This window comes from Onychostruthus taczanowskii, unplaced genomic scaffold (genome assembly GCF_017590055.1).
Source record: "Onychostruthus taczanowskii isolate IOZ18803 unplaced genomic scaffold, ASM1759005v1 scaffold21, whole genome shotgun sequence".
Classification (NCBI taxonomy): Eukaryota; Metazoa; Chordata; class Aves; order Passeriformes; family Passeridae; genus Onychostruthus; species Onychostruthus taczanowskii.
Window position 1 is genome coordinate 10,760,321 of NW_024499351.1, and position 24,591 is coordinate 10,784,911.

The window sequence follows — 24,591 nt, forward strand, 5'->3', positions numbered from 1 at the left end:
GAAGAGTGAATCCACACAAAGGCAAAAGTCTTGCTGAGGAGATGGCCAAGCTTTGGTGGCAAGAGTCAGTGCCCCAAAGATGGGAATGCAAACACCTCTCTGGATGTTTGAGGCTTGGAGGACACAGACGGTTATCTGAAGCTGCACACCCCACCTGAGCTGGTCTCAGGCTCCTGTGCATTTTTAAAGGTTAAAAGACATAAGCAGGTGCCTCAGACTGAGTAGAAATTACATATTGGGAGGTATTTTCTGTGGGGGAAAAAACCAAACTGTTGAAAACAGCAATCACTGTAGAAAGTGACACTGAGAAAAGGCCAGTGATCTCTGACTATCTGGCAAAGAAAGACACGCAGATGTCTCCAACAGGAATAAGCTCTGCCTGGATAAAAACCAAGACTACTACAAGAAGAATATTTTCTGGAAACCTTATCTTTAGTTAATGAGGTCTGCCCCATTAATCGTTCTGATCCCAGAGCTCCCTGCATGCACTTCCTTACTTCTGCTCTGGGCTCTCAGGTGCTAGGCCAGAAACACCCATCCTATCATCAGCTTGCCACATGCATCAAGCATCACTGCAGTCTTCACTGCTTTTTTTGCTTAAACACTTTAGAGGGAATCTGCCTGGAACCACCTGAAAGCTTCAGACTTGTTGAGCTCTCTTCCAAGGACAAGATGATTAAACCTTGTTACACCAAGACTGTGGTTACTGCTGGCTGCTGATTCATTCTGATGTGTGATGTGCAGTTTTGGTCATGGCTCTGAAAAGCCTAAATCAGTCAGGTCCCTGCATTATAAGGAATGCTCTTCTACCATTTTGCTGGAGCAACTGCAGTTTGTAGAGTTGAGTGTCAGTCCTAAAAATTGAACTTACAAAGACCAGGGAATGTCATCAGCAGGTTGCTTCCAGGAAATCACCAAGACAATTTAGCAATATTCCATGCACAGACCATCCTTGCAGGATGTCTGGAAACCCCTCTATTAGTTATTTGTAAATACATTAAATCCTAGTGCCAAGGCACTAAAATGACAGGTTGGATAATACCCATACCAATGTGGATAACACCTATACCAATGCATTAAATCCTCCTGAAGCCTAACCACAGTCAGAACTACACAGACAAAGCAATTTCTCCCTGTGCTGTTCTGACTTTCACAGGATTTCACAACAGCACCTTCCTGCTCAGGCTGTCAGCAGTCCAACTGGCAGCATGGTATGTGCAAAGTCACAGGGCTACATCTCACCCCTCCGGGTACCTGAAAAACAACCAAGACAGATGTGTGCTCAGCTGTCACCTAGAAGCATCACAGCAACTCGAGTGATGCCCAGGCAGGATGATGTAATCAGCACATTGGTATTTCTTACCCCAGTAAACTCTCCCTGCCCCCTGTGCCAAGAGCAGTCAGTATGATAGATGCTATTAGGGGAGTGATGAAAAGCAGGAAACAAACCTTAAAGACATAGAAAATTTCATGTCACAAAATGACAAAGCTCTTTGGCTCTCATGCTTGTCTTTTCCTGAGTAAGGCAGGATAACCACTTTTTTTGGGCATATTGCCTGCCCAGGATTATGCCAAAGAGAATCTCCAGGGAAGGTTTGTGACAGTCATCCTGCAGATTTTCTCTGTATCTCAGCACAGCTGCTCCTATCCTGACCTACTAGCCAAATTTCTTGCTGAGTTGTTACTGAGAGCTACTGCAGAAGTGGAGGAGTCCAGCTCATGGCACACACACTGCATTTTCACCCCCTCCCCTCTGTGTCTCCCCATGACTGCACACAGCTAGCTCAAGTCCCACTAATGGAGAAAATGGCATTGGTCCTGGACAAGCCAAAAGACCCACACTTTTTTCCTTTGAACAGTGTGCAGTCAAAATATTTCCAGCATTTTTCCCTGTTTAGTACAATCTCCAAGACAGAGGAAAGTGTCTGTACTATATCAGGTAGGAACACTCCTGTTCCCTTCTGTTGCTGTTAAACCATCACTTGGCTCTAGTTCCTCACTTTTTATGCTCAGTATAGCTCAAGGCTTCACTTTGCAGTTCTTGAAGTTTGTTCAGCTGTTTGTTATCCACAGTCTCCTCCTTTTCTGACAAGCAGCCATCTATCTTTCCTTCCTTATTGAGAAAAACCCCACACTTTCCTCTCTTGCTTACTATCTTTTACTATCCTTAGCAGTAATGACTTACAAGCAGGAAAATTATTCAAAGCTGAAATGTTTATGAAGTCAGAGACAGTCTGAACTTTTGAGATGATTTGAAGGAAAATGAGATTTTATATTCAACACACCTGGGAGTAATAACCCTTGTCCATTTTTTTTCTGCATCAGAACCAACTGCGGATTTGTCCCCACCACACAAAAAAGCAGGTGATGGATAGCACTATACCTTGTGATCAGTGTCAGCCCAATGGATGCCCAGGATAGTGCAAGAGTTGTTCTGCAAGGGGGTTTTGAGGACAGCCTTATCAATTTGTACCAGCAGAAACAGAAGTGACATAGCTATTTTTCTTTCTGTGGAGATGAGGTATACTAAAGGACATGTAGGAAGATGAGTTCACTTCACTACATCACTAAAAGTGTTTTCAAATGTTTTGTGGAAGGTGTGCAAGCATCCAGGAGCCACCGTGCACACAGCAGCAACTCACGTGTATGTCAAGATGCTCAGTTCTCTAAACTTTGCTACCTTGCCTGGGATGAGTGGAAGGGAGCCTGAGACTGTTTTCTCTCCCAAAAGGATGCCAGCTCTAAAGGGTGGAGCTGGGAGAAGTAGAAGCTGCTTGGCACACAGGTATGTGCATGCTCTGTGCAAAGGCAGGATAACTCAGTCCTCTGATGGGAGCTGCTGGACTGTGGACCTTCCCTTGCTGAAGCAGGCATCTCAGAAATGCCACCTAGCCAGCTTCCAGCTGAATGATGCCTGGTGCCTCTCTTCCCTCCTATCTGCCCGGTGCTGAGAAGCTCCTTGTTTCAGCCTGGGATGGCAAGGAATGGGAGAAACTGCTTTCGAACTGTTTAATAACAGTGATGGTAACCTTTGACCTTACTGAATAGCAGTGCTTTTGACCTTTCATTTGTTAAATAATGCAACCACTTACTTCCCGATCCTTATCAGTGTTTAGTAATTGGGGTCAAGACAAAGGGGAGCAGAGTTACCCACTACACTTTACTGAACCAGGAAGAATTTCCTTAAGCTATAGATATTCTTTTTGATAATCTTCAGTCAGGGCAGGCAAAGACTAGAGACTAGGTGGCTTGGAAGATCCATAACAGGCTAAAGAGCCTCTCAGCTGTTAGCATCTGGTTTGAATCCAGCTGTGGTTGACAGTGGCAGAAATTCATTAGGATCTTGGGTTGCCTCTCTGACTCATGTGAAATGAGTCTGGCTTGCAGTTCTGCTGTTCACTGGACAATCATAGCCCTAACATAAAATACTAACAACACTCCTAGAGAAATCAGTGATTAAATGAGTCTACAAAGCCTGAAAATTCCTATTTCACTGAGCAAATCAGGCACAGGTAGGTGGCAACGTGGACAAATGTCTGCGGTCACTCCTGTGTGTCCTGCCTGATTCCGGTCAAAGAGAAGGTGGTTAATCTTCAGGAATCTGAGTTGCCTTTTGTACAGGGTAAGTAAAGCTAATGGGTCAGCTTGTGTGCTGTACAGCCCATTAAACAGCTCACTTGACAAAAAATCAGGTGACAACTGTTACAGGCAGCGGTCCCGGGATCAGTGGTTTTTTTAGAAGTGAACAGGAAACTGAAGAAAAAGAAAGAATTTATGACTTTACAATGGATTTAAATGTAAGTGCATGCACGTATTTATTTATATAACACACATATATAAAAGCTCAAATTTCCTGAAGACGTCAAACAGAAATTCTATTTGTCTAAGCAGCTGCACAATCTCATTACTTATTTATTGTATTTTGTGTTAAGCTAGACTGCAAGATTTTTAGGGCAGGAGCTGTTTCCTGGATGTCTGTGATTCAGCAAAATAAGCTGCCAAAGAGCAATCCAAATGCTGTAATTTATAAATAAGCCATTTATTTATAGAGGTACATGAGCTAGATAAGATCACAGAATCATGGAATGTTAAGGGATTGGAACAGACCTTAAAGCTCATCTAGTCCAAACACCCCCTGCTATGGGCAGGGGCACCTCCCACTAGACCGGGTTGCTCAAGGCCTTACCCAACCTTTTCCAACACTGCCAGGGTTGGGGCTTCCACAGCCTCCCTGGGCAACCTGTTCCAGTGTCTTACCATGCTGACAGTAAAGAATTTCTTCTTAATATCTAACCTAAATTTCCTTTCTCTCAGTTTGTACCTGACACCCCTTATCCTATCACTACAGTTCCAGGTGAAGAGTCCCTCTCTGGCTTCCCTGACAGCAGTGGAAGGTTGCTATGAATTCTCCATAAAACCTTCTCCTAGCTGAAGAGTCCAAACTTTCTCAGCCTGTCTTCTTCGGGGAGGTGCTTCAGTCCTCTTATAAATTTCGCGGCCCTCCTCAGGATCCGTAAGAGTGACATTGTAACCAGTCAAGCTGGTTGACTGAGTCAGTGAGCTTGAGAAGGGCTTTTTTTTTTCCCTGTTGTCCGTGTAAGAAATAAAGCAAATGGAGCCCTTTGTGGCATCCCGGTGAAGGCGCAATGCCATTGTATGCGTTTTGGACTTGCCCTTGGATTTAGGCCTCCTGAAAGTGAGGAACACAGCGGAGGCAGACACGCACCCGCACCCCTACCGAGCTGCAGCCCGTCAGCGCCTGTGTGTCCCGGGCGGGGTGGGCCGAGCACGGCCCCTCCGCCGCCGCCCGCCTCGCCCGTCGCTGCCGCGGCGGAAGCGCGGGGTGACCCCGGGCGGGCGGGCGGGCCGCGGTCTCCCGGCAACGGGGACACACAGCGCGATGGAGGCGCTGTCGGTGCCCGCGGCGCTGGCGCTGGTGGCGGGCGGCGGCGCGGGGCTCAGCCCGGAGCTGCGGGCGGCGCTGGGCGCCTCGCTGCCGCTGGTGCAGCGCGACTACCGCTTCGAGCGGGTCTGGTTCTGGGGCTGCATCCAGGGCGTGCGCGGCGCCTACTACATCGCCGAGGGGCTGGGCCCCGACCGCGCCGCGCCCCGCAGCCGCCTGTACAGGTGCGGGGCCGTCCCGGGGAGCAGGGACCGGCCGGGCCGGTCTGGGGCCGTGCTAGTCCGGATCTGGGGAGGGAGTCTCAGGGAATTCCCTCGGGGGCCTGGCGAAGTTACCTCGAGCCCTGTTCTTTACCGGGCTCGGCCCTGAGTCGCGCTTGTCGTTGGCAGCTTGAACTGCTTGGACTGGAGCCTCCTGACGCCAGCCACCGAGGAGATGCTTGCACTGGCGGAGCAGGTGAAGGGCCGCTTTCAGGGGGATCCTTCTTTTGAGTACAGCTTGGTTGAGATAAACGCAGAAGCTGCTGCAAGACTGGTTGAAAGTGGTAAGGAGGTAAATACAGCAAAACGTTTTCGAACTCTGTTCGCTACATTTGTGCCCCTCACGCTGCACAGGTGGTGGCTTCTCCCCGCTTGGAATGAGCAGCATGAGCATGTGGTCAGGCAAAGGATACACAATTGGTTAGAGCACAAGTCTTATAACACCAAGGTTGCAGTTTCAATCACTGTATGGGCTGTTCACTTAAGAGTTGAATTTGATGATCCTTCTGGATCCCTTTCAACTCAGAACATTCTGTAACTGTCTGTAATTCCTCACTGTCATTGTGTAGCAAGAGCTGCTTGATTGAATTTTTACTTCAGTTTTTGCTGGAGTTCAACGGGCCTCAGAAATAGTAAATATGCTTTATTATGCACAACTGGTACAGATCCTCACTGTGGTTTCTGAAGTTTTAATAGTAACTGCAGGCAGCATTCTTTATAAATGAATACATAAGTAATAAGTATGTGAATCGAGAGGGAGGAAAGAACAAATGAAAGGATGGATAGTTAGATCTCTGGTGAGTCTAAACTGTCTGCTCCTAACCATGTTTTCTGTCCTATGTTATGAAATGTCTTTTGAGGTCCTCTTAGTGCCATTGGACTCCAAGATGGTAAGTCCATTGTGTCACCTCAAGTTTATTTTCAGAAATGAAAACAAGGAAAGCCCTGCCTTTAAAGTTTCCCTATTTTTCTTTAAAGCCTGTGATCAAGGAGGAGGCCCGCCTCATAGCTACGATAGAGCACATAGACAGAACAGTTGGTATCGTCCCCCGGGGGGCATTTGTGAAGACTCCTCTTGGGTCTGTGCATGAAAACAGACACTTTGAAGGTAAATTCTCATTGTCTTTATCAGGATCAACTGTACTTTGATTGTAAAGGCTGTAAATTAAGATGACTTTCTCTAACTGATGTTTTGATTTCAGTTGGGTTTTTTTTTTTTTTTCCCCTTGGATAAGATGCACAGGGAGGAGAGAACCCACTTCCACTAATGTTCAGGTTCAGTGCCACTAATGTTCACTAATGTTCCAACTCTGGAAGGTGAGAAAAGAGTCAGTAATAGTTCTGAGTCGTTAAACTGAGTAATTTGTTTGTATAAACTGTAGTTTATGGCAGTATTTAACAATTGCAGAAGTAGTGAATTGTCCATTTAGATATAGGATATGGCCAAATGGGCACAGAAAGTTGTCCTCAAGTCGGTACCCGTTGGTTATCTGGGGCTGCAGTCAATATGGTCTCCAAGGCACAGCAGCAGGGAGTGCTGACACCTGTTTCTGACAAGCCTTCTGTGGAATCTGTTGGAGAAAGATTATGATTCTGTTCTGGGCTGTGGGCATTAGAGAAACAATGTTATACTCAATAGTATAATGAATGTTACCCTACTTCATTCATGTATGTAGTAATGTTCACCAATGGCTGTTCACAGGTCTGTCTTTGGTGGAGGCAAAAAAGTTAAGTTCCTATTTCCATTTCACTGAGCCTACTAACCTGAAGAATAAAACCCTGCTGGAAAAGGCTGACCTGGACCCATCCACTGACTTTCTAGATTCTCTGGAGCATGATATCCCACGAGGTAAAGGTAGCAAAATCAACAAATGCAATGAGAGGGAAGGCAATGGGGAAGTTTGAGTAGCCTTGGAAACGCTGAGGGGACTGGTGTGGGTTACTGTAGAGGTGGTATGAGAAGCTTCTGTGACTCTCTAAAGGAACTTTATCCTTTACTAAATATTGTAGTTACTTCCTGTTTTAAGCAATTCTAAATGTTTAAAACGGAAAGATATAAGTGTACCAGGTCTGTCACATCCTCTCAACAGGTGTGGTCACACTCTGCCTCAGTGCCATTTTCCCTCCTGACTTCTGTGAAGCCTGTGGCAACTGGTGACCCTATTGGAAGAGATAACTCCACCAGTGATAGAGAGAATTTATGTGGCTTGAAGTATTTCACACCTCTTGTTCCACCCAGTATTTCTCTTCTTTATCTAAATGGGCTCTCATTAACACCAAGCTGATATCTGGAAGAGGCTGAATTGAAATGTCTCTTGGATAAACTTTGTTGGAATAGTCTGCACTGTAGCAGGATTGTGAAAAGAGAAAAAAATACAGGCACACTGGATTGTATCTTCAGTTTGCATCTCTACTCTTCTGCTGGACAACTGCAAATATATTTAAAGTCTCTTCCAGGGATCTCTCTGGCAAGATATTCCCCTAAAGAGATGGGAGCGGCTTGTTATTTGTTTCTATCTGGTTTTGCTGATTTGCTGCAGTTTTTTGGATTGGACCAAGTATTTTCATGTTCTCTGTCTAGGGACATTCTAGGGAAACAATTCAAACTTAGATTTTTTATTTTATTCCTGTCAAGGAGTAGTAGGATAGGATACTAGGTGACTTGTGTCAGATGGAATTGAATGGATGGACAGTGAACTGCCAGTGTTGAAAATAGCTTTTCAGATTCTCTCTCCCTCCTTTCCTCTCCTTACCCCCTCCTCCTGATCATCCCTTAGGCAAAAAAAGAACTGGGAGTGTGAGCTCCTGCCTGAATTCTGAACATTTTTGACAGAGCATAAACCACTAAAATCGAAACCACTCTTCAACTTACTGGGAGTGTCCTTATGCAGTCATTTTCCAAAGGTGTATTCTGGACAGACTGCACATTTTTACATACACTGGCTCATCGAGGTGGCCCTTTTGACTCAAAGCAGAATTGCAAGAGGGATTAGATCCTAATTACTTCCTAAGAAAATTTTATCTGCAGTTTTGTATGGTAGTTCAGGTTTTGCTACTGTTTGCCTTCCCACTGCTCCCCTCTCTTTTTTCCTCCCTCCCTCATGGTGGGGAGACACACCTTGTGTTAGACATGAAGATGGTGGCTTTGTTAAAGTCTTCAAATAAAATTCAACTTGTAGCTGTATTTTACCTGGTAGAAGATAGAAAGTGGGGCTGAACTGTGACACTGTCATGATTGTGTTCCCGTGGCAGATTGATGTCTGTGCAAGCATGACCCTTTAGCCCTTTCCTGGGTGGATGTTGCTGTTAGTGTAGATTTCAGTATCCTTAAAAAAGTTGCTTCTGAAAGACTACCTGAGTTAAAGTGCAGCTGAGTGCTTCTTAATGTAAGGGAAGATTCTTCATGGTACCTGTGCAGCTCTGCCTGCTCTGTCCTGAATTTGGGGATGAGGTGAAGGAGGTGAGGGAGGTAAGACAGGAATTGGTTACAGGATCAGCAAGGCATGTAGCCTCTCTAATTGCATTCTGTCACATGCGGATAGGAGCTCTGACATTAAAGAAAGATCAACCCAGCCTCCTTTAACAAGCATTCGGTTTGCCTAAAAGTACTGGTTGCTTGTGAAAATGTGGGAGGGAAAAAAACAGGACAGATACAGGCTTTCTGCTGATTTTATCAGCATGGCTTTGCCAGATTCACTCCTGGTTGTGAGATACTCAAACTCTGGTTCTCAGATTACTTTCCTTGAGCTCTGGCAGTGCATGTTGGTCCTGACAGAGAAGAAAAAGTAGACAGAGCTTTTTCTATTTACTGACATATTGTTCATAGTTCTGTCAAATCCCCTCATTTTGACCTGAATTTTTTCTTGCCTTTCTTGGTTAGATCCTGTCTTGAACAGTTATTGTCAGAGCAGAAGCAGGAATTCTCAAATTTATTGCATCTAGAATTGTGACTGAAGCTAGAATTGTCTCTTTTCTCAATAAATACATAAGAAGTGATTTGGGGCTAAGTGACATTGGAGTGATGCTCCCAGCCTGCATTGGCTAAATTCCCCTAGCATCTTAAAAGACGTAAAGAATAGAACTGAGAGAGATTAAGGGCTGATTTTAACCTGTCTAAAAGTAACAACTCTTTTGGAATAGTTTTCTCTATTAATTGGAGACTTAGCATCTGTGATGGCTGTCAAGGGGGTAACTGTCATAAGATATATGGTGTGTCATTATAGGAGAGCAGAGGTGTCTTACAGAATGGAAAGTTGGAGGCAGAGAGAACATTTTATATGACAGCTGAGAGGTGGGAAGAAAGGAAGTTAAAACTGGGTTGAATAAAGGCAACAATGGTAAAAGCAGGGTTTAGTGCAAAACTGGAAAACCTGGAGTTTTGTAACAAAACTGTCTGCTATTCTTATCTTTACCAGTGATATCTGTGGTGTTTGCAGGTTCCAGATTCTGTCTGTGTGTCTATCAGGTTATCTGTGCACTTTAAAAGTTCAGAATATGTTGCTGCTCCTCCTTTAATAATTCTGTCTGTTTTTTAATTGGTATCTCAGTTCCCACAGACAAGTGACTGACTCAGCTTTTTTTTTTTTTTTTTTTTTTTTTTTTTTTTTTTTTTTTTTTTTTATGCATTTTTTAAAATGCATCTAGAGAAAAGTGGGAAATGAGAACCTTGTCTTGACAGCATGAACATGGAGGGGTTGTGATACAGATCTTCTGTCACCACAGTATCAGATCATGTAATGCTTCATCCTGATCCAAATGGCCAGCTGGCCAGAATGTTGCATGCTGGGATCTGTAGGTTTTGCTGGCCATATGTCTGCATTAAAGATAAGCTTATTTGCTCTAGTCTAAGCAGACAATCTGCTCAACTTTATGCACAATTAGATGTGGCCTTTCAGCAGCTGGCACATTGCCAGCGTTGTCCTTTCTGCTGCATGGAGTTTGGAACCCTGGACGTAGTATTTCAAGAACTAGGGCTGTGGCAGTTTTACATCTGCTTGTAGATAAAGGAATGGCAAAGCAAATAGCAGTAATTCCTAGCATGCCTACAGCATTTTCACTTGATGACTTAATGTTGTGAAGATATGAAATAATAGACACATTTCAGGCACTGATAATAATGGGGGAAGTGAAAATGGAGGGGCAAGGTTGATTTCACGGTGACCCTGGTATCAGATCAGACTGTGCCCCATTCTGCAAGGATAAAGAAAGGGGATGAGTGAAAGCCTGATGTAGGAGTGTAGAATGGAAAGCTTGGAAGGAAGTGAGACAAGGGATGGAGAATTCAGGTCTTTGGCACTTTCAAACTGCAATTCAGAAAAACAATAACTTGACTCCGAGGGTTTGTTACAGGTTACTGAATCAGATCGCTTTGATATGGAGATAAGGGACGCCAACAGAACACTGCTCAAAACTGATGTAGGCGGGGAGGTATGTCTAGATAGGAAAAGATATGAGTGGAAATAGGACTTATATGAGAAGACTTTCTTCAAAAGTCATGACCCCCAGTCAGTACATAGCTGCTTTTGGCTGAAAACCTACCACAGTTCACTTGTAGATTAAGAGTAGAAATTAGAATTAAAAAAAAAAAAAAAAAAAAAAAAAAGGAAATGCAGAAGGTTTGGAATGATTAATGATTGATATAAATTGGAATTTATAATAAGTAGAGAATGACAAAGGGAACCAGACTAACTGGAGTAGTCCATGACAGCAGTAAGGGAGATATTTTTGAAACTATATTGAGAAGAAAAGAAAGCATAGTAAAGGTGCTGGAAACTGTCACTAAGTGGTGATGGTAAAAAGGCTGAAGAACTCGATTTTTTTCTGTTTTCTTTTTGGAAATAATATGGACTTGCATCAAGCAAAGACAATAAAATACTGTTTCAGACAGTTTTCAGAGTTTTTGCTAAGGGAGGGTATAGTTATACAACATTTACTGTGGATCAAAAACATTAAAATGGCAGAGTCAAATCAGTTACTTCTGAAATCATTATCTCAGGAGACTTGTGGCATAATAATCTTTAATAAATCCTGGCATTGCAGAATTATTCTCCTAAATTTAATCTTCCTTAGCAGCTGTGATTCAGAACTCAGTGAATGGATGTATTTCTGGGAGAGGTCAGAAAGGGACCAGTGCTAATATTGATATCCTTCAACTTATTTATGAATGATCTATAGTTAAGGGTTGGTGGAGAGACAAATAATGACAAGGCAGAATTGATACAGAGATCTGGAAAACTGGGCTTACTTAAATACAGTACATTTTGGTGTACATAACTGCAAAGTCAAATGGGGAAAGTAAGTCAGACTTTGGGAATTGTATTCTAGAAACTGTGGCTCTGAAAGGAAATCCAGGCACAACCCACTGAACATCAGCTCCCAGGCTGATCCTGAGTCTTAAAAGGGTAACTTGATCTGCAGATACATAAACAAGGGCATAGCAACTAGGAACAGCAGGGGTGACTTTACTTTTGCATATAGTGTTAGTGGAATCATAACTGGATTACTGCACATTGGAAAACTGGAGAGTTGCAGAAAAGAGTCACAAAATTATTCAAGGGCTGGTGAGAGACATAAACAGTTCAATCTGTTTATCTTGAGGAAAAGCCTGTGAGAATGGCTGTATTACACTGTGTAAATACTCTGTGGAGTTTAAGTATTAGGTACTGAAGATCTATTTATTATAGCACAGAAAGGCATAACAGGAATCAGCAGCTAAAATTATATCCAGAACTAAAATGAACAATGTAATACAATTTCTAAGAGGGAAAAGATTACCAGTTAGCAAGGGTAATGGATGAGCCTATGTCTCTAGGTATCTTAACATCATGCTGGATGTCTTCCTGGGAACTGTGTTTCAGTCAAATGCAAATACAAGTTGATAGTCCCAGATATGCATAAGTGACTTCATTTTAATGGGCAGTGGTATGTAGGAGTCCAGATTCCTGGTATGCCTGGCCATAAACTTGATGGCAGCCATGGAGGATGATGTTCAGCTTGGACTTCTTCATTGTCAGTGACAGTAACACAAAGGTGACAGTGGGTTCCAAGTGCAAGTCAGCTCATTTCAGCTGGCATTGCTTTCTGAACTATGATATGTGAGGGCTCAAAAGAGGGCTGAGGAGATTCCTGACTTACAGCCATTGTGGATCTTTATTGCTGGGAGATATTTTATAGCATCAGTCTAGATGGGTATGCAGTGGCAGGGTGAATCAGCGAGTCTTGTATACTTGCCATTTCAAGATGAAGGTAGGGCAGAAGAAGTGTCTAGGCACAAGATCATTCCAGCTCCTTTACCATTTGACTGTGGAGAAAGTGACAGCCACTTGAATTGTAGCTTTTTCTTCACCCAAAAGTGCAGTGGTTTTGGAGCAGCATTACAGACAAAGGGATTTGTGGCCATTTCTTTGGCTGAAAACTTTGAGCACGAGCTTTTCTGTAAGCTTGCTGAACAGTAGCCTCAGTTAGAACACTAACCTCCTGTCATCTGAGGTTCATTAACACGGTCTTTATCGGTTTAGCAAAAGCTGCTGCCTAATGGGTCCTTGAAGATGGAGGGGCTGCATTTCTAAGTGGGAGATAGTTTCCGTGGCTGCTCTCCAGGGCCATTTTGGTAGCCCCATCATGGCTGTCCCAAAAGTCAGGGTGCAGGAAGGAAGAAGGCCAGGAGGCACGACCCTGCTTTATCTCCATACATTAACACAGCTAATTAACTTGCTTTCGATCCCCCTCCCCCCTCTCTCCTCCCTTCAAGGCGATTAATCCCCTATCAGCCTCGGTCTCCAGCCATTTGAAGAGTCTGTGTCTGCAGAGGTATTTACAGCCCCCAGCCAGCCACCAGAGGCAAGGGCCCTTTATCAGGGCTCTAAGACAAATGGCTGCCTATCTCCCTAGTGGCCTTGCAAAATCCAGGGAAGTGCTATGCTGTGCTGGCCACCTACTTTCACCCAGCCTCCCTTCTCCACTAACATTTCACAGATGTGACCTGAGCCCTCCCCTTTCATTGCTTAACAATAAGCAGCACCTCCCCAGCTCTGTGAAAGCCGAGAGCAAGAGCACTTTACTCCTTAGCCTGCCAAGAGCCACACGGGGACAAGGCTTTTCAAGCTGTCTCACTGAAATCCAAACTAAAAGACTCATAATAAATGAGAGGGCAGTACTTGATGTTTGCAAGGATAAAAAGAGGTAGCGAAAATGTAGACTGAAATACCTAGCATGGCTCACGGCTGTCTTCATTCCTCGTTAGGAGATGTGAACCTTAGGCTTGGTGAATGTGAGGAACTGAGCTACAGAATCTCATGGAGTTACCTGACATTAATGCAAGTAGTTTTGACAAACAAGCTTTAAAAACAGTGTTAGAGAATGAGAAAACTAAGTGAGTGTGCATCAGAACAGTAGGATTTCTGATTTCTGAAAATCGAACCCAGTAGCTGGCTTAGCGGATTGTTAGTAAAAGCATTGGTATCTGAATTTCTCTGTTCAAACTGAAGTTGGCCATCCCTAGAAATAATTCCAGGATGACTCTAGCTGCTGCCTTCCAGCAGGGTGCACTATGGTGCCAGCATTGTCAGTGCTGAGCACAGAAAAGGAAACCATGAAAAAGTAAAATGAGAAAGAAAATCACCAAGAGCAGAGCAGCAAATCAAGGAAAAGGTATGTCCCGAGATTCCAGACTGTGTGTGGCATTCTGGCCTCCTGAACTGTAGGTATAGAGAATATGTTCTCTCCCTTTCAAGATTAGCCAATTTCTGGAATGATCACTAAGCTTTTCAATGGCTTTCTCAGCATCCTTAGAGATCACATGCATGTGAATGGACATACACAATATATAAGCAAGTCCCCTACATTCTTCAAAAGTAGGGTCACTCTTAATTTTTACTAGTGATGGGTAGAGGCTGCTAAGGCCATTCCTGCAGTGACCCAAGAAAGCTGCCCGGGAGCAAGACAAGATGCTGTCCTTCCTACAAGCAGGGGTGCTGCCAGCTCAGGAGTTCAAGATCAGACTGAACCTCTCTTGTGGCAGCACGGTAGGAGGACTCCTGGGCCAGCTAGTATTAGAGCTTCTGACAGGCTGATCATGGTCTGCTTTGATTACTGGAAAGGAGCCTGTTTTCCTTGGGCTTTGTGTCTTTGGGTAATAAAGCAGCGTATTCACTGCTTTTGGGTCCTGGGTCTATATCACCTCAGGGCTTTGTTTAGTCAGACCTTGGATGAGTTTATACTGGAACAGGGCTGCCCATCAGTTGAAAGCTGTGGTGGAGTCCTTCACCCTCCAGACTGCTGTAGGGAAAGAATGAGGACAGAAGCAGAGTTTTCATAGTAACTTTCCAGGGTTGAAAAGGGTTTTTTTTAAAGGGTTTTTTCTCCTCAGTGAAAGAAATCATGACCCACCCTGTCTTCATTTAAGCTCCTGGTTCCTTGGACATAATAAGGAGATGAACTTTTTGCTAAAATGATGGGAAATGCTGATAAAGCCTTATAGAACCAGAAGCTGCAGGTTTATCACCACATCACTCTGCCTTGGGCTAATCTTTTCTCTAGGAAATTATGAAAAATTACTTGTGGGAGAAATCCTAGGACAGTTTGTGTGTCACTGAAGTCAGAACAAGGTCAGCTTTTGCTAGGAGTGATCTGTTTCTGAAGGGGCTCCAAGGAGTGGCAGCTCCTGCCTGTGCAGTCATTGGCATTGGTGCCAGCCCTACATATAGCTTTGCTTTGCTGTTTGCTGCCCATTTGGCCACAGGGCTTTTGAAAGGAGGAAGCCAGTTAGCATCATCTTGTTTTACTGTACACAAGTATCATATGGATTGAAAATCTGCATGCTGAGAGGTGTGTGGCAGTGTGTAAAGGGAAAAGGACAAGGGACAGTTCATCTTTGGGTGTATTTGTACAGCAGTTACGCTGAGCAGAAATAGCTAGGCTATCACAGGCATTAAAAGATGCTTAGCCTTTAGTGTTCAGAATTAGCACTGCACTGTGCTATGTGGAAACGCTCAGTATGACATTATTCTCAGAAACTGGTAAACTCTTCGGGTAATTTAGTCCAGAATTCGTATCTAGTTTAGCACAAAAACATCAACAGTTTATAATCCATGCCATCTGTTCCTCATCCCAAGCTCTTTTAACTAGCCTTGCTAATTTGATGATGAGGTAAGAACTACAACTGGGGGACTGACAGGGTTTGTGGACTTGCCCCTCCTGCAGGAGAGTGAACTGGATGTGCTCTAAGCATTTGGTGGGTTTTGAATCCCAGCATCGACTCCTTTGTGTTTTCTCAGAATTCAGAGATCAATGTGAGGTTCTTTGCCCCTAATCCAGCCCCTGTTCATCATTATCACCTCCTCAAAGTGGCCAGTGCTTTGTTACCAGGAGAGGAAAAATCTTACAAGGTGGCCATAATCTCCTCTGAGAGTCAAACAGATATTCTCCCGTGGGTAAGAAAGTGACAGTGACCAAAAGCTCTAGGGGAAGCAGGCTAGAACAAAGCTGCCCATTGCATCCTTTCATCAAACTGTTAATCTTTCTTTCAAAGACATCACATTTGTTTGGTGACAAAAGCCCCAAAGAAGCTGAATTGAGCCTGAAATCCTGTAGCAAGATTTAGAGGAAGCGTCTTTCATTCCGAGCAGGGAGGGGCGAGAGACTCCTTTTTCTTCCCACCAGCCAATGGGCTCAGAGAAACCCACGAAGGTGACGGATTAATGCAGGGGCTCCCCAGGTAGATGCTACGTGACTCCTGGCACGCTCCAAAAACGTTTCCACAGCGACCAGCTGAACAAGAAATATGGAGTGTGATGAGACCCGGCATAAACTTGTGCTTTGGAAGGAGGTGATTTGCCATGCCGAAAGATTTCTAAATTTACTACAGAAAACCCAAGATTCAGTGATCTGTACTGGAGTTGTCAGAATACAAATAGCATGGATTTAATCAGTTTTTCCTACTCCTTTTAAGTTTTGATTGTATATGGTCTTGCTGTTTCCACTAGTGCACAGCCCTATTCCAAGCCTTTATTCTAATCCTTTCTGTGCAGTCAACATCTTTCTCTTAATTAGAATATTTTTGTTTTGTTTTGTTTTATCAGGTGGATTTAGGACTAAAGGGCAAACTAACAGGCTATAAGGGAGGCTCTAATTTGATATGTATTACTTCAGTGCTAGCTTTTTCAGTCCTTCCCATCCTCTGGTGCTCATTTATTTCTGTGTATTGTCCCTTCTTTTGTGTTGGCATTGCTGGATGTGCAGATTCCAGCTGGAAAAATGTTATTTCTCTCTAGTATATTTTTCAGCCAGACTATTTCCCCTACCTGACTCACTAAGCAATAAATAAACACTTTTGTGGTCTCTATGATGGAAGAATGATGAGGGTGGGAATAAGGGTTTGAGGGCAGAGGCTGCTTCAGCTGGATTAAGCAGCACTGTTGTCAGATGTCTAAATATGGCCTGAATTTCATTTTTACTTGGAGGTACCTGAATACCGTGTATCTGGGACAGCACTGCAATCCCTGTGTGTTCCTTGTTAGCAGGAAACAGGTTCTTCATGTGTAAATAGAAGGCCTGGGCCTGTCAAAATAATTTCTACTGCAGAGACATCCCCAGTGGGAGAAGATAAGCCTCTAAAGTACAACCATTTTACTTTGGGTTTTGGGCATGGTGGTATGTGTGTGTCAAGGACATGGCAGGCATTAGGACCATGCAAGAGCTGCTTGGCAGCATCTGACTGTAAGCTGTGCTTTCTTGGCTCTGGAGGCTTTTAAAAATAGTACTGAACCTGCAACCAGTCTGTGTTTTTGTTTAATTATTATTAAATAGTTATATGGGGAATTGGAAATATTGACAGCAGTGTTAACATATGGGGTGCAGGTGGTGTGTCAAGCAAATGGAAGAGATTTAGTTTGCAGCCAGTAAGTGGCACGAAGGAGTTTGGGCCCCACATAGGACTGTTTGGATGTGTCCTTATGGCTGGTAGGCTGTGTGTGAAATGCCTGTGTGGCACAATTTATTGAGAGCCAAAGCACGGTGACCTTTCCTTACAGCTGCTCTGGTTTGCAATTTGTCTTTGTTCCCTACAGATAACAAATTAGAAGTAGGAAGCTCTTCCCCGTGTAGGATTTTCTGTTGGAGGGAAATGGCAGCTAAATCCCACGGGTGTAGTGAGGCTTTGTCAGCTCTAAGTGCTTGGGGTCATGCAGCCAAGCAGCGGCTGCTTTTGCAGAGGGAAATGGTTATGGTGCCCCTCTCCGGGTGTTAATATTTGTCCTGTGACTCCATACTTCACTCTCACTCAGGACTAACTGCAGCAAGAGATGTTGTAACCTGCTCTTGTGGCAGCATAATGTGTTAATGGTAAGTGCAACCACACTGTGGCTGCTTTTCCCTTGAGACATTTTCTCCTTTGAAGAAGAATTGATAATGTCACTTTTATGACCCTCTGTGAGCTTTTGCAATGTGGAGCCTCTCTATCAGGCTGTCTAGCTCTTAAAGCTGTTTCTTCTCAAGCTTGCCCTGAAATGAGGCATTGCTGAATCACCTCCAAAGCAGCAGTGTTATGAGAGGTCATCCTGCAAGTGGACCAGTTACAGCAGGAAAGTTCTTCTGCAAACAGCCCTCTTGGAAGGGTTTTGTTTAAAAGCTCATGTCTCACGCACCCTATTGCTTCTGTGGATTACAAGATTCAGCCCATAGCTGAGGCAGACATGGGGGATGAGACAGGGATTTCTATTGGCGACTGGAAAGGAAGAAGAAGCTGAGAAGGAGGTTGACTTTTGAAATTCAGCCCTGGTGTTCTGGCAGCTGTTGAAGGGCCATAAAAAAGGCAGTGGTTTAACAGAGGGTGAGCATCAGGATCTTCAAAGCACTTTCTTGTTTGGGAAAGATGTAAGGAACTCCTCAGAATTCCCGCCTGTGTTTGGAGGGGTGGAGGCTGCAGCCTGATCCAAAGAGGGAATAGGAAGCTCCAGATCTTCATCCAGCGGATACTTTTCCCATGCTCTTTCCTCCCACACAGCAGCTCCCTCCCTTCCCTTCTGGAGCAGCAACAGGCAATAGTTTCAGCACAGAAAGCCTGCTTGGCTTTCTTAAGTTTGCTGGGTGCAGCTTAAATATTAACTTGCTCTTTTAAGAAATGTATTTTGAACTTTGGGAACCTCACCAGAGCAGTGTTACTGGTAGGAATCTCTTGTGTGAGAGCAATGACCAGTTCCCTGCATCTCAGTGAGCTTTACATGATGTGTGCAGTTAACTCTGCTGCCTGATTTAGAGACAGCACACATGGAGATGCAAGTTAAAGTGGTATTTAAGTCTAGGAAATACAACCTTAACTTGCTGTCTCTTAATTTGATTTGTATTCCTTCCAATGAAAATAATAATATTTTAAATTCTTTTTTTCTTGACAACTTTTATCTAGGAATCTTGGTGTACCTTACAGACTAATGCTTTGAGCTTCCCAATCTCTCAGTTAAGAGACATATTGTCTGACACAGGGACTGCCATGGAATATTCTCAGCCAGTGATGGAAAGGATTTGGACCCAGCAGCCCAATTCTACATTTTTATGGTACTACAGATCTGAAGCTATCTATGTGATGGTTTTACCGCAACAACCATCTGTAATAGCACAGAAGTTTAAAAAACAAATGAGAGAAAAAGAAAAAAAAAAGGATGAAAGTAGCATTTAATTTTCGTAGTTGTCATTCCTTTTAATATTGCATTATTAAATGCATTTCTAAGACTTTCTCTTAGGGAAGAAAGGGTGGTATATTCATTTTAAGCTATTATTGCATACTGTTCATTAGTTACTGTTTAAAGTACTTCTAGAATGATTTATGACATCAATATTTCAAACTCCGGCAAGAAAGGTGCGCCTTGCCAAAAAAAAGCATATTGTTAGAGTATAGTGGGGTTTGAGCTGTGATAGCAGACAAGCCAAGTATCCTGTATCTTTCTGAGAGAACAACTTTCTCCATGTCTCACAAGTTCAAATTTTGCTTCATGCAGCATTTCCTCAAATAGAGCTGATGTGATGAGGTGTGGGGAAAAAAAAAAATAATGAGATAATGGGTTCTAATTTTTTCCCTTTATGAAAAAGTCCAAAGAACCCAGAGAAGTTCCAGAACTTTAATGTAATCTCTTCTTAGAAGATACACCAGCATTGTGTATCAAATGCAGTTTCTGAATGGGCTTTGTGTGTTGCAAAAGTCCAGTCTGGAAAAGTATATTGAAAAAAATCACCTTTGATGATTAGTTAGAAAAATGTCTCTAGTGATCCACTTAGAAGGTGGAAGGTGGCACTGCTGCTACTCTTTGGCTCTGCAAAATAAAGAACAGCTCTAGGATTAATCATCATTCTGGCTGAAAACAGGATGCCAGTGAAAATGACATTACAGTTCCAGACAGCTTCTTGTAATTTTTTCCTGTTCTCAACCTCTGTTGTGCTGGTCCAGATGGGATTGCCCTTACGTAACCTGCTTGTTTTTGTACAGGCCCTCATTTCACAGGAAGGCTTATGCAGCATCAGCAAAAGTTTACTGTTCATATTTGTGTAGAACTACATGCAGAATGAAGGGCCAGAGAGGAGCTGGAAAGTATAACAATAATAATTAATATTCCCCAAAGGTCTCACATTTATGAAATGACAAATTTGAGCTCTTTGAGAGTTGTCTCATCTGCTTGGACAGATGATAGGGAAATGTAGAAACTGCACATCACAGCCTTCAGAGACGTAGTGTGAAAATGAATGGAGCCATTTTCATTTGCATCTGTCCATTTCTGCCAGGTGTGAAGGTGCATGGGAAGTTCCTTGATTTGTGGAGTTAACTGCTGATGAATACTCTGCTGAGATTGATAAACTTGTGTGTCACTGGGTAAATGTTCTGGGGAGATCATGGATCCATGTACTCTATTGCCCCAGAGCACAGATAGGGAATTTAATTATGTTGAACTTGATTTACTCTACCTCCTCTGTGAATTTATCCAACAAAAAGATATCTAAATCCAGATACAGTTCCTAAGAGCATTGAAAACCCTGTTTTCCCTCTTACCTTTTCCAGTTGTCATGCTCCAGGCATTTCTTTTTGTTCTGTGTAAATGGTTTGGGGCAGAGGGTTCATCTGTGTAGGTGAACATATATAAACAAGCTATCACACGTACCCAGGTTGTTAGATGCTTCCAGTACATTGAGAGGCATTAACAAATTAGAAAATCCCTAAAGGTTTTCACCACCTAGCAAGGCAAGGCATAGTCCTATTCTTGACAGACTTGCTTCTCAGAGGTCTGGTCCTAAATCAAAGAAAATGAGAGTTCCTCATTGCATTATCTTTTCGTCAGAGAAACTTTATGAAAAGTTTATGGCGTGTCATCATCCCCTTCCCCACAAACCAGCGTGTAAAGCTGCAACAAGTACCAGCAGTATTTGGAGGAAAGACTTGTATGTCATTTATACAAATTCAAGCTGAAGAACTATGTGCTGGGAGCAGTCATTCAAAGGAGAAATTAAGAGTTACTTGTCTCTATTTACATTCAGACCTAGTTGCCTGCTACTTGTTGATCAACACTCCTACACATAGTCCTGCTACTGTCACTAGCAAATGCTGGAAACTTTTAGAGACAAAGTTCAAGAAACTGAAAGCTTGTCCTTTGACAGCAAATGGCTGTAGTACTTCAGTCACCGCATGATCTGCCTTGTAGCAAAGTGTTCCTCATCTTGGTTTCCATGATATCCAATTGATGGAATTTCTGCAGATCCTCTCAGTCAGGATTTGCAATCCCAGTGGCTGAACCATAATAGGCGTTTTTACTCCAGGTATGAAAAAGATCCAGGCCAGTTTGTGTCCATATGAGTGGCACTAGAGAGACCGGATGGGAGATTGGGGTTGCCTTGTGTGTGAAACCACTGCTTGTGAAGATATTAGCTCATGTTGTACCTAGGACTTGTGTAAAGAATGTCACAGAAGGTGAAAAGATGGCACACACCTGTATTGACTGTCTGATATTAAGTAGTCCTCTGCTTTACTGCAACCCCAGTTGTTTGTATTTAGTAGAAATGTGGAGTAGAGTGAGTCAGAAGTAAGTTCTCCAAAGCAGAAATCTCCTGACTGTGAATGTCTGTTTTGTACTTCTGTCCAGCAGCTCGAGTCAGTCTGTCAGAAAGGAGGTAGGTATTCTTGCTGTTCACTGAGTTCCACATTTGCACATGACTGAAGAGGGTACTTTGAAAGGTAGCAGATCAGAGATGACACAAGACTTGCATATTATAGTATAACAAACGTGGAACTTGCTACTGAAAGAGGCAGAGGAAACAGTGGTGTCCAAGAAACTTTTGAGAAGTACAGAAATACGAAGTGAGGAGTTAGGAAACAGGTGAGCAGCACAATTCAACACACCTGTTTTTACAGGGTTTTGAATTGTGTTGTTCCTTTCTGATTCTGTAGCCACCACACTAACATTTGCCCTCAACCTCCCTCCTTCCCTCAGCTACTGTAGTTTGCCATGAACTGCACGTGAGACAACACCTACTGCGAGGGAGCACGCAAGAGCCCAAGGCTGCACGAGTGCAGATTGCCCAGCTAGCTGCTGCTTTGTGCCTGCCAGGCAGGCCTGACAGCCTGTGCTTCCTTGCACCTGCTGGCAGACCAAAGCTCCAAAAGCTGCAGCCAGCCCTTGGGTCACATCCCAGGGAGACATGCTGTAGGAACCTGGGGTGTTAAAGCCCTTCAGCTCTTTGTCAGATGTGACTAAAATTGGCCAAGAGTCACGAGTGAGTGGGAGCGGGAGGACACGCAGCTGACAGCAATCACAGAAGCCCTTCCCCAGGCTAACCGTGACATGAGTAAGCATGAATCATAGCATAAATTGATGAGCCTAAAATTAATAAGCCTAAAATTATCTACAAAGATGAGTACTGCCTAAATAGCCCAACACATTATGTGCTTTCTGCTTATTCTGGAATTGGCACATTTTGGCTTTGGGTACAGATAGGCTGACTGCTTGACTCTAGGCCAATGGTAGCCTGACAGTTCCAACCACAGTTTTTTAATTTGGGCCTGCTCCTGTTTTTTTTTAAATAGAGATTCAGGAAGACCCTTCTTCCCTACATTGTAGCCTCTAGGTATTACTGATTTGGTGCTGAAGCTGGTATTTTCTTCTCCTGGCAGGTCCTTGCCCTCCAGCACTGAATCCAAGCTGATGCTTCAGCCCCCTCCCTCTGGCACAATTCCCAAGCTGTCATGTCAGATGCAAAATAAATACTCAGAGGCTCTGAGCTCCTTGTATCCAGAAGAAACTGCATTTTCACACTGGCTCTGAACCTCTTCTGTGGAGCCAAAACAAAATTAATGTGGAAACTAATCCCTTTGCCCCTACCACGCACATCCTCTTCAACAGTGGAGCCAAGAAAGACTGAAGAGAATTAACCTTTTCCATATATTTCTCAGATAGGAAATACCCTACTTTTCATTTTCTCTTTTTTTTTTTCCAGTTGCTGCATCAAAGAAACCAGTCTTCTCTGAAGGAGGAAAGCACCTTCTTTCTCTTCCCACTACTAATGCTAGAACTTTATTTTAAGGACAAATTTCATTCCTATGCAGGATTGCTATAGCTCATCTTGGCTCTCTATAGCTATTAGCTACAACAAGTAGGTGGCAGAGCTTGTTGGAGTAACTGCTGCCCACTCAGATAGAGCCAAGAATAGCTGCAGCCTCTCCTGGGGATCAGCTATACCAGTCTGGAGCTTGAGGGTCCCTTCCTGTGACGCATATGACGTTACCACCATAGCCATGGGAATATGCTACTATGTGAACCCAACAGACATCTGGAACCAGGGCAGCCTGCAGTGAACTGACAAAAGGAAAACAGGGCATCGAGGTTTATGTTCTCCCCGACTTTCCTCCTTTCAGGTGTCACAAACTCCAGTGCAGCCTTGCACACTGTTAACTGGTCAGGCAGAGCCCACGGCAGCCCTTCTCTCACTTAGGTTAACTTGCTGTCAGAGCACTGCCTCTTTCTGTTTTCCAGTGATTCACTTGCACACCTTCTCACACAGGCTCCTGGAGTATCCAGCTGGAGAAGGGAGGCACTGTGGTGGTGCTGCGGAGCCTGTTGTGGCTGGGACTGACATTCTACCATGTCCCAATGACCAAGCAATTTGGCTACGTCTACTTTGGCACTGGTGAGAAGAATCTCGATCTGCCCTTCATGCTGTGACTCTTCTGTCTGGGAGAAGGATTCAAGAACTAGAAAAGATCTACATTTTATACTTAGGAAATTTTGTTTACTGCTTGTTCTAATAAAAATGTGAAACCTCTGCACTTTGAGCAGGATTCTTCGATGCCTGGATGCTGGCCCTGATTATTTTCCTAGGATTTCATTGTATGCAATGCTCCCTGAACTCCAGATGGAATTCAGAGAATCACAGAATATTCTGAGTTGGAAGACACCCACAAGGCTCGTCGAGTCCAGCTCTTAAGTGAATGGCCCATATGGGGGTTGAGCACAACCTTGGCGTTATTAGCACCAAGCTCTCCCTGTAATGTGTCACTGTGGATCTTTTAGATAGTAACAAATGGCATTTTCTTCCCTGACAGGCAAGCTCCAGGTCAGAAATCAAACCCAGGCCATCTGTCTGATTACAAAAGAACTAATTTGGAAACATGAATGATACCTGCTGTCATCTATGAATGACAAAAGCAGAGGGAGTCAGGGCAGAAAGCTGATGTATACAGTAAGAGATCTGTATTAAACCCTGAACTCTAAAAAAGCATACTGAAGAGAGTATTTTGCTTTCCAGATGTTAAGATTTCACCAAAATCAGAGGGATCTTTCCAGCTCATGTCACTAAAAATGTAGGAAAAAAATAGCTGTAGGTATCACCTGGTCTTGAAAAATATGCTTTTTTAGGTTCATCTCAAGACAATGGTTTAATCCAGTGACTCTTCCTTTAGCAAAGCTCACTGAGCAGAGCTACCTGGGCTAGAAGACAGAGTAACTTCTCTATGTATGAGAATAAAGAAAAATATTTTCCTTTCTGAAGTGCTGTAGCTTTCAAAGCTTTATAAAACAGATACAGTCAGCCAGAGATTTTATCTCAGTATGGTTAATGAAGTTTTGGCTCTGTCTCCCAAAGCAAAAGGTCTTGGCCAGCTCAAGGGGCTGAATCTAAGGCTTTTGTTTCACAAAATAAGGCTAAAAAGAACCATTTAAATCTAATTTGATTTCCTGGATAATACAGGTTTATCCTTACCTTTGGTTCCTGTCCATGCTGATGGTATTAGTAGATTATTCCAATAAAAGCAATACAAGGTTAATTGGCATAGTAGTACATAAAAATTTTCTATTGATTTGTAGCCCCCAGATAAATACCAAAGAAATGGAGCCAAAACAATAATGACCATGATAAATTGAATGAGCCTTTCATACCAGGCCCATAATTAGCAATGATCAA

The 24,591-nt window shown here is 43.5% G+C and overlaps 1 protein-coding gene across 1 annotated transcript; it reads left to right on the forward strand.

Annotated features, from left to right (window-relative positions):
• The first annotated feature begins 4,900 nt into the window (after nucleotides 1-4,900).
• On the forward strand, nucleotides 4,901-24,557 carry RSPH9 (radial spoke head component 9). Its single transcript, XM_041404399.1, has 5 exons — nucleotides 4,901-5,127; nucleotides 5,293-5,455; nucleotides 6,142-6,271; nucleotides 6,866-7,012; nucleotides 23,194-24,557. The coding sequence occupies exons 1-5, from the start codon at nucleotides 4,901-4,903 to the stop codon at nucleotides 23,352-23,354; spliced, it is 828 nt and encodes a 275-aa protein (XP_041260333.1). The 3' UTR covers nucleotides 23,355-24,557.
• Nucleotides 24,558-24,591: the final 34 nt, after the last annotated feature.